Below are 14,425 nucleotides of genomic sequence, written 5' to 3' on the forward strand. Positions count from 1 at the left end.
TTACAACACCAGGTTAAAGTCCAACAGGTTTGTTTCAAACACGAGCTTTCGGAGCACTGCTCCTTCCTCAGGTGAGATTCAGGTGAGAAGCAGCAGTGCTCCGAAAGCTCGTGTTTGAAACAAACCTGTTGGACTTTAACCTGGTGTTGTAAGACTTCTTTCTAAATCTTTAGATATAAGCTTTGCTGTAGTCCTGAAAGTCTTTTTCTTCTTTATTTTCTTTCAGCTCTTTTCCACTTCTTGAGAGTGCTTCACCGCTCAGCCACTGAAGCCTGGAGTTAATTATTACAGGGCAATAACGTAATGAAACTGGTTTCTTATTACAGTCTCTGTGTGACTAGCCAAGGTTCAGAATGTCTGGCAGCGTTCGTCAGTAAAACCCTGCAGCTGAGTTCAGTAAGAATATGAGCAGCTTGTGCCTGTTATTCACTCTCAACTTACTAACTGACTTCCAAAGAAGCTTCCAAGTTTTTTTTTTGCTGCGCAAGATTTTCATTGCCTTGTTATGTAGGAGAACGAGACAACAAGAGAGTTAGGATCTGTAAGATGGAACCTGGATCATGAAGAGTTCACACCATGGGAGGTCTCATATGGATATGAGGTAAATGCAGCTGCATCCGTCTCCCAGGGAATGAATTTGGACGCAGTCATGACAGGGAAAGCTGGGATAGGGATATCTCTCTCCTCTGCCCCTCACAGTCAGCTAGAGTCTCTTGGCAGGTGTACGGATCTCTGCCCAGAAGAGACCAGGTGTCCGGAATCTTGCACAGTGCGATGCAATGATGAGAAGTCGACCATTGACCGGTAGGATAAATGGTGGGAGAAACGCAGAGGTGGGAGAAGGAAGAAGAGTATAATTAATTCTTACACGTTGTTAGTGTTTTCAGAACAGAGTCTGATCAATGCAAGGACTTTCCATAAATCAAAGGAAGCCCCAAATCGCCAAAATGCATTACAAAATCATTGCACAAAGTGACTACAAAAATGCAGGCTGATCAGTAATCTGTTCAAAGCTGTGAGTGATTTTAATCACTTTTTATCATTCGAGACCATACATTCAGCTGCCTCGTCCTAATCTCTGGAATGCTCCCTTCGCCTTTTGCCTCTCTTCCTTGCTTTGCTCCTTTATGACCCTCTGTAAAACCGACCACTTTCACTAAATTGTTGGTCATCGCACCTCACATTTCCTTATGTGGCTGGGTGGCATATTTCGTTTTTTGCAGTCGAGTGAGGCACCCCTGAGGAGTTTTATTATAAATAGAGAAAGTTGATGTTGGCCAAGATTGTCCGTTTGAGAGACGGGATTCTCCGTCCAGCGATGCCGGAATCGCGAGGCACGATGTGACAGAATATCGCATGTCAGCTGAAAATCGAAGCCCCTGCCAGGCGTCCAATGGAATGCCATGTTCCGCTGCCTCGACAGCGCATGAATTTGTTCTATGTCTCACTTACAGGGAACGCAGTTCCCAGAGGTGCGACCATGGCTGCCGGTCTTGCTGCTGGCATGGCTGGCTAGGGGCGGGGGGGGGGTTCTGCCAGAGTCCAAAGGAGTAGCGGGGTGTGAGCAGGGAAAGGGCCATCGGGTTGGGGTGTTCCCCCTGGACTGGGGTGTCCAGGCACAGACCATCATTGCTGTGGTCTGCGAGGCAGCCATTCTGTTTGGCATCCCACTGACCACCCACCGTGGCCCGTGGCTGCGTAGAGTGTCACCAGCCATGAGTGTACACCCACCTCACCCCCACCTTTCCCTCCACCCCACCAACCAACCCCCCACACACAACCAGGTGCCACCTGATGGCGCAGCAGCACGCGGCCCACCTCAGGGGAACTGCCCATGGTAGCCCCTATAGCAGGGTGCCGAATAGAGGCTATATAGTGTACCGCTGGCATGGGTATCGCCAGCCTCCGGTACCCCTGCCGGCAGGGTCGTGTGCCTGGGCCAGAGGCCACTTCAGGGCCAGGCACCGACGGGGCCAGAAGTGCGATGCCGAGGGCAGAGTGCTAAGGGGACCAGCCGGGGATCAGGAGGAAGGGGGTAGGAGGACATGCAGGGGCAGGGGCTGCAGTGTAGACCGGAGCCTGGTGGGCTTGGTTGGGCACTGGGGCACACATCATGCTAACATGTCTGCCATTCAACTCTACAGACAACGGATTTTGGAATCCACCCAGGAATGATTGCCAATTACCCTGTTGCCCCAGTCCTGGGGGTGCACTGAGGCTGTACGTGGAGTACCCTGCAGCAGCGCAGCCTGCCCAGAGGAACAGGAGCCAGCTGGTGAGGATGGGGAACCGGCTGCCCAACAGGCCAAGTAGTAGGTGGGAAGGAGGTGCCGCATCAGGTCTCTTGCGGACTGGCAGCCCCTGTCATTCGAGCATCTGCGGATGGGCATACCGTCGAAGACTCTGACTGAGCAGGGTGACCGTATGGCATATCTGCTGGATCATGCTGTACCTGGAACTGTGGGGGTATGGGGAGAAAACACCCTTTCCCAGTGGCCATAAAGTGACGGTTGCTCTGAACCTTTTTGCAATGGGGTCCTTTCAGGTGCCGAGTGGGGACCTGTCTGAGATCTCGCAGACTTTGGTGCACAGGTGCATTTGTGCCTTAATGGAGGCCCTGTATGTCCGGCCGACACAATATCAGCTACAATTGAGCGGTGCATCAGCATCCTGAGGATGCGGTTCAGGTGCCTGTACCGCTCTGGAGGGGGTCTCCAGTATAGCGCTGGGAGGGCCGCCCACATCGTGGTGGCCTGCTGCGTTCTCCACAGCATCGTGTAGCAGAGGGCCAACTAGCTGAAGGAAGGGGATGAATGCCAGGCCTTGTCCGATGAGGAGGATGTAAGGAGGGTGAGGACAGGCAGGACATGGGGCCTCAACGTGTGCACTAGGGCTGGCATGCACGGGAAACTCTAATTGCCTTCAGATTCGCTAATTAGGATGCCTGGCTGACGTAGGCACAAACATCCTCTCCTCCACAACTACTCTCCTCCCAGCCGACCACTGCCTCCCATGTCCACCCTCCCTGCACCAACCCCACACCACCCCGCACCTCCTGCACCTGTAACCTCCACATGATTCCTACCTGCCTCACTGCAGGGTGCGAGTCCAGGGTTGGCAGTAACAGCGGATCCATAGGATGGAGGATGATGACAACATGCTCTTCGATGAACTCTGCTGCTCTGCATCGTTTGTCAATGTCTAACTCCTGCCCATGGTAGCACTTTCCACCGTCCACCTGGGGTTATCACTCTATGAGAGCTGATCAATCCATCACACGATCTCTCCGAACCCATGGGGTGGTAGAGGTGGGGACAGGGTGTGGGGAGAGGCAGGGATTGGGGGGGGGGGGGGGGGGGGGGTTGGGGGGGAGGGTGGGTTGGGGTGGAGAAGAATGGGGTCAGGTACCAGGGCGATAAGCGGTGGCTGACCTGGGGGCCCTGGCCAGTGCCCACCTCCAATGGCTGTCCACCCCCCCCCCCCCCCCACCGTTAGCGTCCCCCCCTCTGCAGCAAGCCCAGCCTAGCCCAGTCCATCTGTCACACCCTTCTGACAGAGCACCGAGGCACGTTGGAACGTTTGTGAACAAGTGTTCATTGTGAACAGGTGAACATATTCCTACAGGTTTGTGCCCTAGCCCCTAACGCTATCCTGTCTACTGCAGCCATGTCAACTTAACTGTTTGATTTTTTAAATTTAGAGTACCCAATTATTTTTTTCCAATTAAGGGGCAATTTAGCGTGGCCAATCCACCTAGCATGCATATCTTTGGGTTGTGGGGTGAAACCCACGCAAACATGGGGAGAATGTGCAAACTCCACACGGACAGTGACCCAGAGCCGGGATCCAACCTGGGACCTCGGCGCCATGAGGCAGCAGCACTAACCATTGCGTCACAGTGCTGCCCTGCCAACTTAACTGTTGTTTAACTTTCCGGCCTTATGGACCCTAATGCTACATTTAGGTGGATCCCCAGGCGGTACATCAATGCTGGAGGCAGCCTGCTGCCATTTCCGCCCTGTGACCTGGGTCCCCTTTGGCAGCCATCCTCTTTGGCGACTGAGCCTGGATGGGCCTGGCAGTCTCTTGTGTGTCCCAGGTGGTGTGGTACTACCTAGTCTGTCCACTGCCCTTCGGAGGCACCAGGAACAGGCGGGGTGGGAGCCTGAGGCACTGTGGTATTCCAGAACCTCCCCTGCAGGGGCCTTCGGCATGGGCCACATCACCTCCTCCTCCCTTGGGCTGCCCAATGGCCCTCTGGCTCCTCCTTGGGACGGGGGTGTGACGAGCGGGCTCCGGGGACTACCCTGCCATGTAGCACTGCCAGTCCCGGAGGCCTGCTTCTGTCTCGACCAGGGTCTCAATGTTCACGGCCATGGAGCCAGGGAGTGGCCCAACTCCCTATGGGACTGTGCCACACCCCTCTGTGACTGGCTCAGGTCAGCCAGCACCCGGACAATGCCGTCGACGCCTGCAGCCATGACCCTTTGTGACTGGGTCAAGTTCTGGAACGCCGCTACAATGTCCAGCTGGCCCTGGTACATGGCGGCCTGTGCAGGGCCACCCTGTCCTGTGCCTCAGCCACTGCCCCCTGCAGACATCTTGATTCATGGCTGACACCCTTGCGCCCAAGTCTTCCATTGCGGACGCCACCCTTGCGGTATTAGCCTGGATGGCACACATGGTGGGCACTGTCTCCTGCCCCTGTCAGCGGTTGGATTCCTCCAATTGCACCTGCAGGTGCTGGATGGTTACTGACGCCTCCTCATGGAGTCCGTGGCTCTGTGTCTGCATCTCCAGCATCGATGTATCGCCCTTTCCAGAAACCCAAGACCTGTTCAGACGGCAGCTAGTCCCTGGGGTTGGGCACCCTCCGATGGTCTGCCCCCTCATGGGTTCCTACCTCCACCTGATGTACCGCTGCACATGTGTAGTGTGCACCAGATGGTGCCCAGGAACCTCTTCAGTAAAGTGGCCAACCGAGATGAGTGTCTCTGGATGATGGAGGGTTTTGATGACATTGTGACGGAAAATCAGCGGCATTCCTGAATTGGTGCTCCGAAGTGTCGTGGTCTGATGTTTGGACGCTTGTGTCACTGTTCATTGCTGCCTCCTTGCTGGACGTGTCCTGGGGTCATGGCTGGGGGCGGGGACACCAGAACGGCCCGCCTCATCGGCAGCTGATCCTGCAGGACACAAGACATGGATCGCTGGGTGGGGGGTGGAGTGTGGTGTGGGGTAGATGGTGTGGTGTGGAGGTGGTGGGGTGCTGGGTGGCGATGGGGTGGCGGGTTGGTGTGGGCGCTGTGCCATCTGTGCCATAGGAACACCGCAACTCAGCGGGGAGGGGGCGTCTCTTGGTTCCCTGATGCCACCCTCCGCCTTGGCGACTGTCATCTCTCCAGCCCACCGATCAGGTCCAGAACCTGCTGATCCACTAAAGTGAGGGCAGGCCCCTCCAGTCTTCTCAGTCACTCTGTGGGTGTGCGGCGCCTTCTCCTCGGGGAGGGGCGGGGTTAGGGGTTTGTGGAATGGGATTTGGTGCCAGGGGCTTGCTGGCTACTCACCCTGGCCGCCCTGAGGAGGTTGTTTTTCCAGCATTGCTGGTTGGTCCTGGCGGTGGGGCCAACGGCGCTCACGGGCTCTGCCACTTGCACCCAGTCCCGGTTATGGTGTACGGTGGCGGATGGCAACCTCCTTCTCACCCTGGGGAACAGGGTGCCCCACCTCTCCTTTATGGCATCCGGCAGGGTCTCAAGCTCTTCTTTTGCATAATGGGATACCGCTCTTCAGGTTGCCATCTTGTTGGCTGGCATGTATGTGTGTGGGGTGTCGAGTGCTGATATATAGCTGCAACTTGTCAGCCTCTTGAGTGTCAATCCCGGCCCTGGCGAATCAGACACCATTTTTCATTGGAATTGCTCTAGTTTCACATGGCGCTGGTGCAAGCCCATTAATGCAACCTGAATTGCTCTAGGACCGGCCCCGTCTCCAAGGTCCTAGAACACTATTGATTCAGTCCCGGCGTCTCTGGTCTCTGAAACAGAGAATCTCCCCCATGTCCTCCCGACGGAGGTGAATTGCACCTGATAGATCAGGAAGCAATTCACGAACCTTCAGCCTGCAAATTTATGCATGGCGAGGATCACAAGTGATTCCCAAGGGAATCCCGCTATTGGGTGGCCATTTTGAGCGGGCGGCCTGATAGCTAGGTTCCGTGGCAGAACACACCCTCCCTGTATCGCAAATCATCCCCCCCTGCCCCCCCCGAATCGCGAATCAGCCCCTTACCCCAAATCACCTGGCCTCTCCCTTCCCCCCAAATACGGTAGTGACCAGACCCAAACACCCCACAGAGACTCCTAAATGGGGGACCCTGTTGCTCGTTATGCTTTCCCTTAATTTGCTCTGTTTTAATTACCTTTGCTCTAGAGTCGCCAGGTATTTTTCTGATACCACCACAGAATTTGAAGCCAAGTACTGATCAATAACTCAATACACCAGTTAGTAAGTTTGAAATCAATACTCATTTATTTACACACACAGTCAATTATTATTCATGCATAAACGCTACTCACTAAACTACAACTGCTACTAAAGCCTATACTTAGCTTCGAGTGGCCCACTCAGTCAGAGGAACAATGGCCGTTGTCCGGTTCTGATACTGCTGGCTTCGAACTGGTACGGAATAGTAGCTAGGAGCGTCTATCTCGTAGCGTGCATTGACCTTAGACTTACTTGGTTGATGCAGCTGTTAGGCAGGTCTCTCCTCACTGAGAGCCAAGGCCAAGAGAGCGAATTGAACTTGGGGACGCTATCTTATAGTCCCCAGGGGTTTCGCGCCCTTCTGGGCGGACCCTGGACTTGGTCCCAATTAATTGGACCATGTCCCAATCGTTCTTATCGATTTTCTCCAATACCGGAGTTGTTCCCTGATCGTTGGGCGGGTCCTATGTGGCCGTTGGCCTGCCTTTGTTTTAGCTCCCACTGGCGCCGGGGAGTTTGTCTTGGTCTCGATTGTTTCAATGTTTCTTTTTGTCCCTGGAGATAGCTCATTAATATGTTAATGGCTATTGATTTCAGTCCTGTCTGGGTTCTGCAAATCTTAATACACAGGAAACCTTGCACCTGCTTGTGTTCTCTGGTGTTGTCCGTTTTTCCCTGGACTCCTTGCGAGTGTCCATTTTGAATCGGGACGTGGCCACCCCAGGTGGCCACACTCCCTCCTAGTGATCCTCAACGCAAAGCGTGAAGGATCACATTACTGCGATGTCTTCGTCCTCTGACCAAGCGGGCACTCATGAGTTGACTCTACTCTGGCCCTAACTATGCAATAAATTTTTAACTAAACAATTTTACATACACATCATCAAAACTCTATGGGGGCACTATGTCATTAAGGACATGCATTACAAAATAAAAAAACTGGAACCTCTAACTATCCTCAATAAACTATCCTCAATTAAACCATTCAAAAATATACTAACTTCTTAACTGTACAAATAGCAGCACTCAAATTTTCTCTGGTTTGGCAGTCAAACGCAGAGTTCACATTCCTTTATTCCACAAACGATCACATTTCTTTATTCAACAATGAAGACACACAAACAAAAAACAAATGTACTTTATTCCATGTCGAGGGGTTCGGGGGCCTGGTGGAAACCGAAAATAGGGGATCTTATTCTGTATACCAGGGTGCGAGAGTGGCGGGCTCTCCTTTGCCATTTCTTCATGCGAATGGTCTGCACAATACTGCAAAGTATCGCCAGTCCTAAAAGTGCTTCAACGACATACGAGACATACAAGTGATAAACTTATCACACCATGTCGGGGTACTGTTGACTGTTACTGGGCTCTGTGTGCTATGGGGGAGTGAATCATTGACGGCCTGTGGAGTGGGGGTGAGGGGGTTCGCGATCGCGCGCAACCAAATGGATCCTATGATCCCTACAACAAAGATTGAGGTCGTCTTCATCTTCTCTTCTCTCTTTTTTCTTCTCTTCTTGTCCTGGAGCTTCTGGGATTCTGTGAATACAAGCATAATCTCTGTTATTATCTTGCTTAAGATCTCGTGTGTTTGTCTGTCTGTCCTTTAGTGCCAATTACCCTTTATAATTGGTCACCATCTGTGACTCCCTCATTTAAAAAAAAAATGAATTTCTGGACAAGACACTCATGAAAAATACTGAAACAGTGCGAGTCGTCTCGCAGCCTATGCGATTTACCATCCTAATGTTTGAGGATGTAAATAGCATGAGGGGAAGCAACCGAAGGGTTACTGTAAAACAAAACAAAAACTTTTGAAATGAAAGAGCCGAATGAGGTGTGTATGGGCCGCTGCGGGTAAGAATTGGATGGAATCCCCGGGTAGGATGGGATGTGCTCTACCTGAGCTTGGCTGACAAGAGGCGGGGGGGGTCCTCCGACAGGGCGGGGATAAGTGCCGTTTCTCCACTGCCTGAGTAACCGGCAAGAACGGGCAAGAATGTAGTCATCATGGTGGTTGCGGTAGTGCATCTACCGTCAAATCGGAAGAGTAGTTACGAACTGGGTTCTGGCAAGTTCTCAGTGGTTTCGGCTGATAAGCTTGCTGGCAAGTTTTCAGAGGTATCTGCGGACAAACTTGGCGTGGGGCTGTGAAAGGCTGTTTAAATTTCAGACAATGAACATTTAACAAAGACATACAAACAAACATGCAACGAAGATCGTGCAGGTTCCATCAGAAAGGACACCGTTTCTCTCTAGCGGTTCCTTCTTAAAACAACATCTGGACACCTCAGTTTTCAGATGCGAACATGGTCGCAAAGGGATTCGCGTCAATGTCATCATCTTCTCCCGGCTGCCATACTCTTGACTGTATAAGTTTTGCCAAAGCTGCGTGGTGTGACTTGGGGTTCATCTCATCGTTCCTGATTAGCCTGAATGAATTGTCGTGGTGCCATAAGCGTGAGTCTAGTTGGGAGGTACTGGAGTTCAGTCCGTAATCGTCAGGCGGTGGGTCGGGGTCAGGGGCTTTAATGTATGTTATCTCGAAGGGATCACTTGAATTGTTCCCGGAGTCGCTGGGAGTGGGGCCTGGTGCAGGGGGATAGTATTGTGGTGTGCTGTGGCTGTCGTCAGTGTTTTCGCAGTCACTGTCACTGTGGCCTCTGTCTGTGGGCGGGGAGAGGCGGAGTCGTGTGTCAGGAGGCGGAGTCGAAGTCAAGTCCAAGGATGGGCTGGACTGGCTGGGGGAGGGTAGGAATGCGTTTCCTGCAGGCGGGGCGAGTTCGTCTGCTGCGGCGAGCAGGATGTGGTGTGCGTGGTTGGACTGCGAGCCATAAGCCTTGAGCTGGTTAATATGAAACCACGCAGTCTTTCCATTGGGGTACTTTATTTTGTAGACAGAGGGGCTTACTTTGTCCGAAATGGAGTACGGACCTGAGTACTGAGGTGACAGGAATGTGCTGGGGTTGTAAAGGGAGAGCATAACCTGCTGCCCTACTGCAAACTCAGTCGCATGCACTGTCTTACTGAAACAAGCCTTGCTCTGTTACTTTCTTGTGCCCATTCTTACTGCCGATTTAACATTATCTATCAGCTGTTGCACAGTGTTCTCGTGGGTGAGGGCCATCACTTCTGGGCTGGTCAAATCTAAACCCAATAAATATTCCGTTCCTTTCATGGGGCGTCCGGTCATGAGAGTGTGGGGGGTGTATCCTGTGGACATGGATACCGTGTTTTGTAAAAACATCAATGCAAATGGGAGAACTGAGTCCCAGGTGCTATTGTTCTGCTGAACCATTTTCCTAAGGGTGGCTTTTAGTGTCCGTTTCATTCTTTCAACAATACCACTTGACTGGGGGTGGTACGCGATATGAAACTTTTGAGTGATGCCAAATATTGTCAGGACGTTTTTCATAACGCGTCCTGTAAAATGGGAGCCTTGATCGGACTCTATGCTACGGGGGAGTCTCCATCTTGTAAAGATGTGGTGGATTAATAGTTTTGCTGTGGTCTTTGCCGTGTTAGTGTGGGATGGGAATGCTTCTACCCATTTTGTAAATGTGTCGATGACCACCAACACATATTTATAACCGTTTGTGCAAGGGGGTAGGGGTCCTTTGAAGTCGATCTGGAGGTTAGTCCATGGGCCATTAACGGGGCGGGTGTGGCTAAGTTGAGCCTTCTTTGCATATCTGTCCGGATTGTTCTGGGCACAGATCAAGCAATTCTCAACGTAGTGGGTGATGTCTGCTTTTAAATTTGGCCACCAAGAGCGGTCTGAGGTGGGCTAAAGTGGGTTCAATTCCCTAATGTCCATGATTGTCATGGGACAAACAAATCAGTTGGTTCCTATCCTGCTCTGGAACTACATGAAGGCTGTCTTTAAGAATCACACCGTCATGTGTGGTCATGGAATTCTTAAATTTGTCATAAGGGGCTGGGAAGGTTCCCTTTAAAACTTCCCTGAGCTTCTCGTCCTGTTTCTGTGCCTGGGCTAAATCCTGTATGTTGGTCTGTGAGACCTGAACTGCGTGTACTGGGGCGCTTTCGGGGGGGTTCCAAAAATAACCATGCCTGAAACCTGCTTTAGCTATGGCGTCGGCTTTAACATTTCCAGGTGGGGAAGAACGGTGGTGACTACGAACTTTCACAATGCCGTATTTCCTGTCCTTTGCCTGCTTTAAAATATGGCGGAGTAATGGGGCTGATGGTAGGGGTTTTCCGTCTGCGGAAACAAATCCTCTTGCTTCCCACAGGGGTAGGAATTCCGTTAAACTGTTACAGACATACAGGCTGTCTGAGTAGATGTCTGCTGGAGTGGGGAACGAATCGGGGTGGTCTACAATGTAAGCTATCGCTGCCAGTTCTGCTGCCTGCGAGCCTAAGTGTCCTCGCAACTTTAGAGAAATGTCTTCTAGGGCGCGTCACTGCGCGTCCGCTACATAAATACCGCATCCTGTTATTCGTTTGCTGTCTAAAACTGTGGAGGAGCCATCCACATAGATTTTCAGGGGTGCGCACGTACCTGTGGTCTGGGGTCTCTGGGGTGAACTACCTATCTTCCTGGGAGGTGTCTTTGGAATGAATGGGCCTGTGTTGTGCTGTGTGGAGATAATTTCACATTCATGAGGGGTGCCTGGGTACTGTAAATTGTCTGCGAGGAAAGTGTGTGTCTTTGTGCGTTTAACTGTGATGTCCCGTCCCTGTAAAAGAAGGGTCCAACGGGCTGCTCGGATCTGGCTGACTGTGCCATCTTTAAGTCGGCCGTCTAACAAAAGTTGTGTTGGGGTGTGTTCTGTGAGGATGGTGATGGGGTTGAGGCCTGCTATGAAAAATACTGAACTGCCCAAAAAACTGCGAGCAGGTGCCTTTCACAGGCAGAAAATCCTTGCTCGACAGGGTCTAAAACTCTAGATGCGTAAGCTACGGGTCTTAACTGTTCATGCCGTTCATGGAGGAGCACGGCCGAAAGGGTTCGGTCAGTGCGTGCTACTTCAATAGCGTAGGGGGAAAGTGGGTCTGGAACTTGTAGTGCGGGGGCTGTGCTGAGGGCTCGTTTTAAAGCATCCACGGCATCTGTATGCTATGGAAGCCATTCCCAAGGTGCCTTTTTCTTGTGAAGGTCGGATAGGGGCGCTTTAGTGGTGAAACCGTCGATGTGGTTTTGGCAGTAGCCAACCAGTCCTAAAAATGACCGGAGGGCAGAGACATTGTGGGGAAGGGGCAATTTGACAATCGGGGCAATCCTTTTCTGCTCGATCTCGCGTTTACCATGCGTGATAATTGTTCCCAAATATATCACTTTTTCTGTGTTCTGCTGTGTGGGGTAGATCAACTAATACTATGGGGTGTCTGGTTGTTATATTGCCGATTTGTATGGGTACAGGGGCTGTGATGTGTTCCTGCTGTGAGTGGCCTGTAAAGCCTCTGAGGGTGATGGTGTCTGTAGTGGGCCACGTGTCCTTCTGAAACATGGTGGAGGAATTGAGTATAGTGCGGGACCCTCCTGTGTCCCAAAGAAATTCAACGGGCTGACCCTGTACTTTTGCTACAACGACCGGTCGGCCGGACCTATCCCAAAGGGTGTCGCAGACCCAAGTTGGGGAGCCCGAACACCGTCAGTCTGCGCCGTTATGTCTCCCTGGTCTGAACGGGCGCTAACACTGTGAATATGCTTTGTCCTATTCCTATTTAAGGTGCCTGTCTGTTGGGCTCTCTGTGGTTTTTTTGGGGCGGTGCACTCTCGTGCAAAGTGTCCTAACTGACCGTAGTTGTAACACTCTTGCGATTTGGGCTGGGGTGGGCTGTTCCTGCCCTCATTTATCCATGCGGGGTTCTGGTGCGTTTTAACTGTATGCATATCTGCATCTGCCTGCTCTTCATCGGGTTTCCTAAATGCGGTTTTATTCTGAACGGATTGCTCCCAAGCACGGGACAACCTTTTTAAAACCCATTTCTCGTTGTGGGCCTCATCTGAGGGGTCATAATTTGCATAAGCTCTCTGTCCTGCCTCTGTTGCATGAGAGATCAGGATTCAAGTCCATTTTGCCCTGTTATCTGGAGACAAATGGGCGCGGGCTAATTCTCCAAAAACTGCAGTGAAATGAATCCACAAGCGTCCAGCAAACGCTGTGGGGTGCACTGTCTTCTTTTGCCTGCATTTATTCAGGCCTTCTTCCGAGCCTCCTCTGTTATAGCCGATCGCATCAAGGATCGCTGTGTGCATCTCTGCTAGGGTGCCTCCTCCTACATTCTGTGGGTCGGGAAGGGCTGCTACTACTGTGAGCTTCACCTGCTCTCTCTCGTCCAGGCCGTACATAGTGGCCTGTTGTTTAACTTTCGCAAAGAATTGGTGGGGGTCTGAAGTGGGGAGGAACGGTGTGATTTTCTCGCACGCGTCCTGTAATTGGGTCACGGTTAAGGGGGTTGTATCAAGGAAATCTGTTTCTCCTTCTGTTGCGGCTCTGCGGTGTGTGGTTACCGGATTCATGGGGGTGTGTTCTACCTGTTCAGTGGGGGGTTGGGGTGTTCTTCTTTTCTGGGGCTTCTCCTGTGCACATGCTCCATGCACGTACCTATGGGCTGTTTCATTTAATTCCTGCCAATCGGGGACATTTTCCTCATCTAGTTGGGATCTGAATGTGCTCTGAAAGCCATTCTGGACTGAAAGTAGGGATTGCAATTCTGCAATTTGCTTCCGGCACTTTGCATGGTCTACGGAGCTCTGCCTTTGTTCCGTTGTGGAAGCATGGAGTGCTCGTAGGGCTGCTTTCAAATCACTGCATTGCTTCTGCAATGCCTCTACCTGCTGTTCTGCTTCTTGTCTTATCAAGAACGCACGTTGTGTGTCCTGGTCAGCCTTGTCGTACTGGGTCTGGAAGCTGCTTAAGTGCGCCAGACAAGACTGGTGTGCCCTCTTGGCATCATCCACCTCTCTGTTCTTTGCTGCTAACCTCCCTTTTAACTCTCTGTTCTCCTTCTCTATCTCGCTCACATCTACCTTACTCGTTGTATCTCTCTCCTCTATCTCTCTACGGAGCGTCCTAACGACCTCCTCTGTGCCTCGCAATTGTGCCAGACAGGACACGATTGCCATCGGCTTGCGAGCTTTTCCCAAGCTCTTCTTGTGAATCTCTGTCAGGTTCTCCCACCAACTATGTCCTATACTCCCGGGACCTGTTTCTTCATTCGCGTAAAATTTGCTCCAAAGGGGCCATCCTTTCCCTTTGAGGTACTTCCTAATCTCATCTTTCCAAACGGGACACTGTCCTACTCTACTGGTCGCTGTGACCACAAATTCCTGGGGGTTCATTAGGCGTTCCATTGCCTTCATTGCCATTTTGTCTATTTCTGGGTTCTCTATTAAATTTGGAACAGGGGGTGATAAAGCGGTGATGTAAATACGGGTACGGCTTACGCTAATTTCCGGCTACAAAATTCCGGACAGTTTTACGCAACAAAATCTCTCAGGTTTACCTTATATCCCTGTTAGTACGCATGCATTAACACACTTACAAATTCTGCTTAAACTCGTGCGGTTTTTCTGTTTCCAATTGGATTTCTAATTCAAATTTTGGGTTCTCTCGGAGTGGGGGGGAGGGGGGGGCACTTCTAAGTCGAGTCCCGGCGGAGTCGCCAGTAAATGTTGCTCGTTATGCTTTCCCTTAATTTACTGTTTTAATTACCTTTGCTCTAGAGTCGCCAGGTATCTTTCTGATACCACCACAGGATTTAAAGCCAAGCACTGATCAATAACTCAATACACCAGTTAGTAAGTTTGAAATCAATACACATTCATTTACACACAGTCAATTATTACTCATGCATAAACTCTACTCACTAAACTACAACTGCTACTAAAGCCTATACTTAGCTTCGAGTGGCCCACCAGGTCAGAGGAACAATGGCCGTTGTCCGGTTCTGATACTGCTGGCTTCGA

At 51.4% G+C, this 14,425-nt stretch overlaps 1 protein-coding gene across 1 annotated transcript in view; it reads left to right on the forward strand.

The window, feature by feature from the left end:
* The first annotated feature begins 437 nt into the window (after positions 1–437).
* LOC119971711 (guanine nucleotide exchange factor for Rab-3A-like) overlaps positions 438–14,425 on the forward strand; it is a 106,971-nt gene continuing 92,983 nt past the window's right edge. Inside the window, exon 1 of the mRNA XM_038807641.1 lies at positions 438–601. Within this exon, the coding sequence (XP_038663569.1) occupies positions 561–601 (41 nt within the window). The 5' untranslated portion in view covers positions 438–560. The remainder of the gene's footprint in view (positions 602–14,425) is intronic.

The sequence above is a fragment of the Scyliorhinus canicula genome, chromosome 9, assembly GCF_902713615.1.
Source record: "Scyliorhinus canicula chromosome 9, sScyCan1.1, whole genome shotgun sequence".
Classification (NCBI taxonomy): domain Eukaryota; kingdom Metazoa; phylum Chordata; class Chondrichthyes; order Carcharhiniformes; family Scyliorhinidae; genus Scyliorhinus; species Scyliorhinus canicula.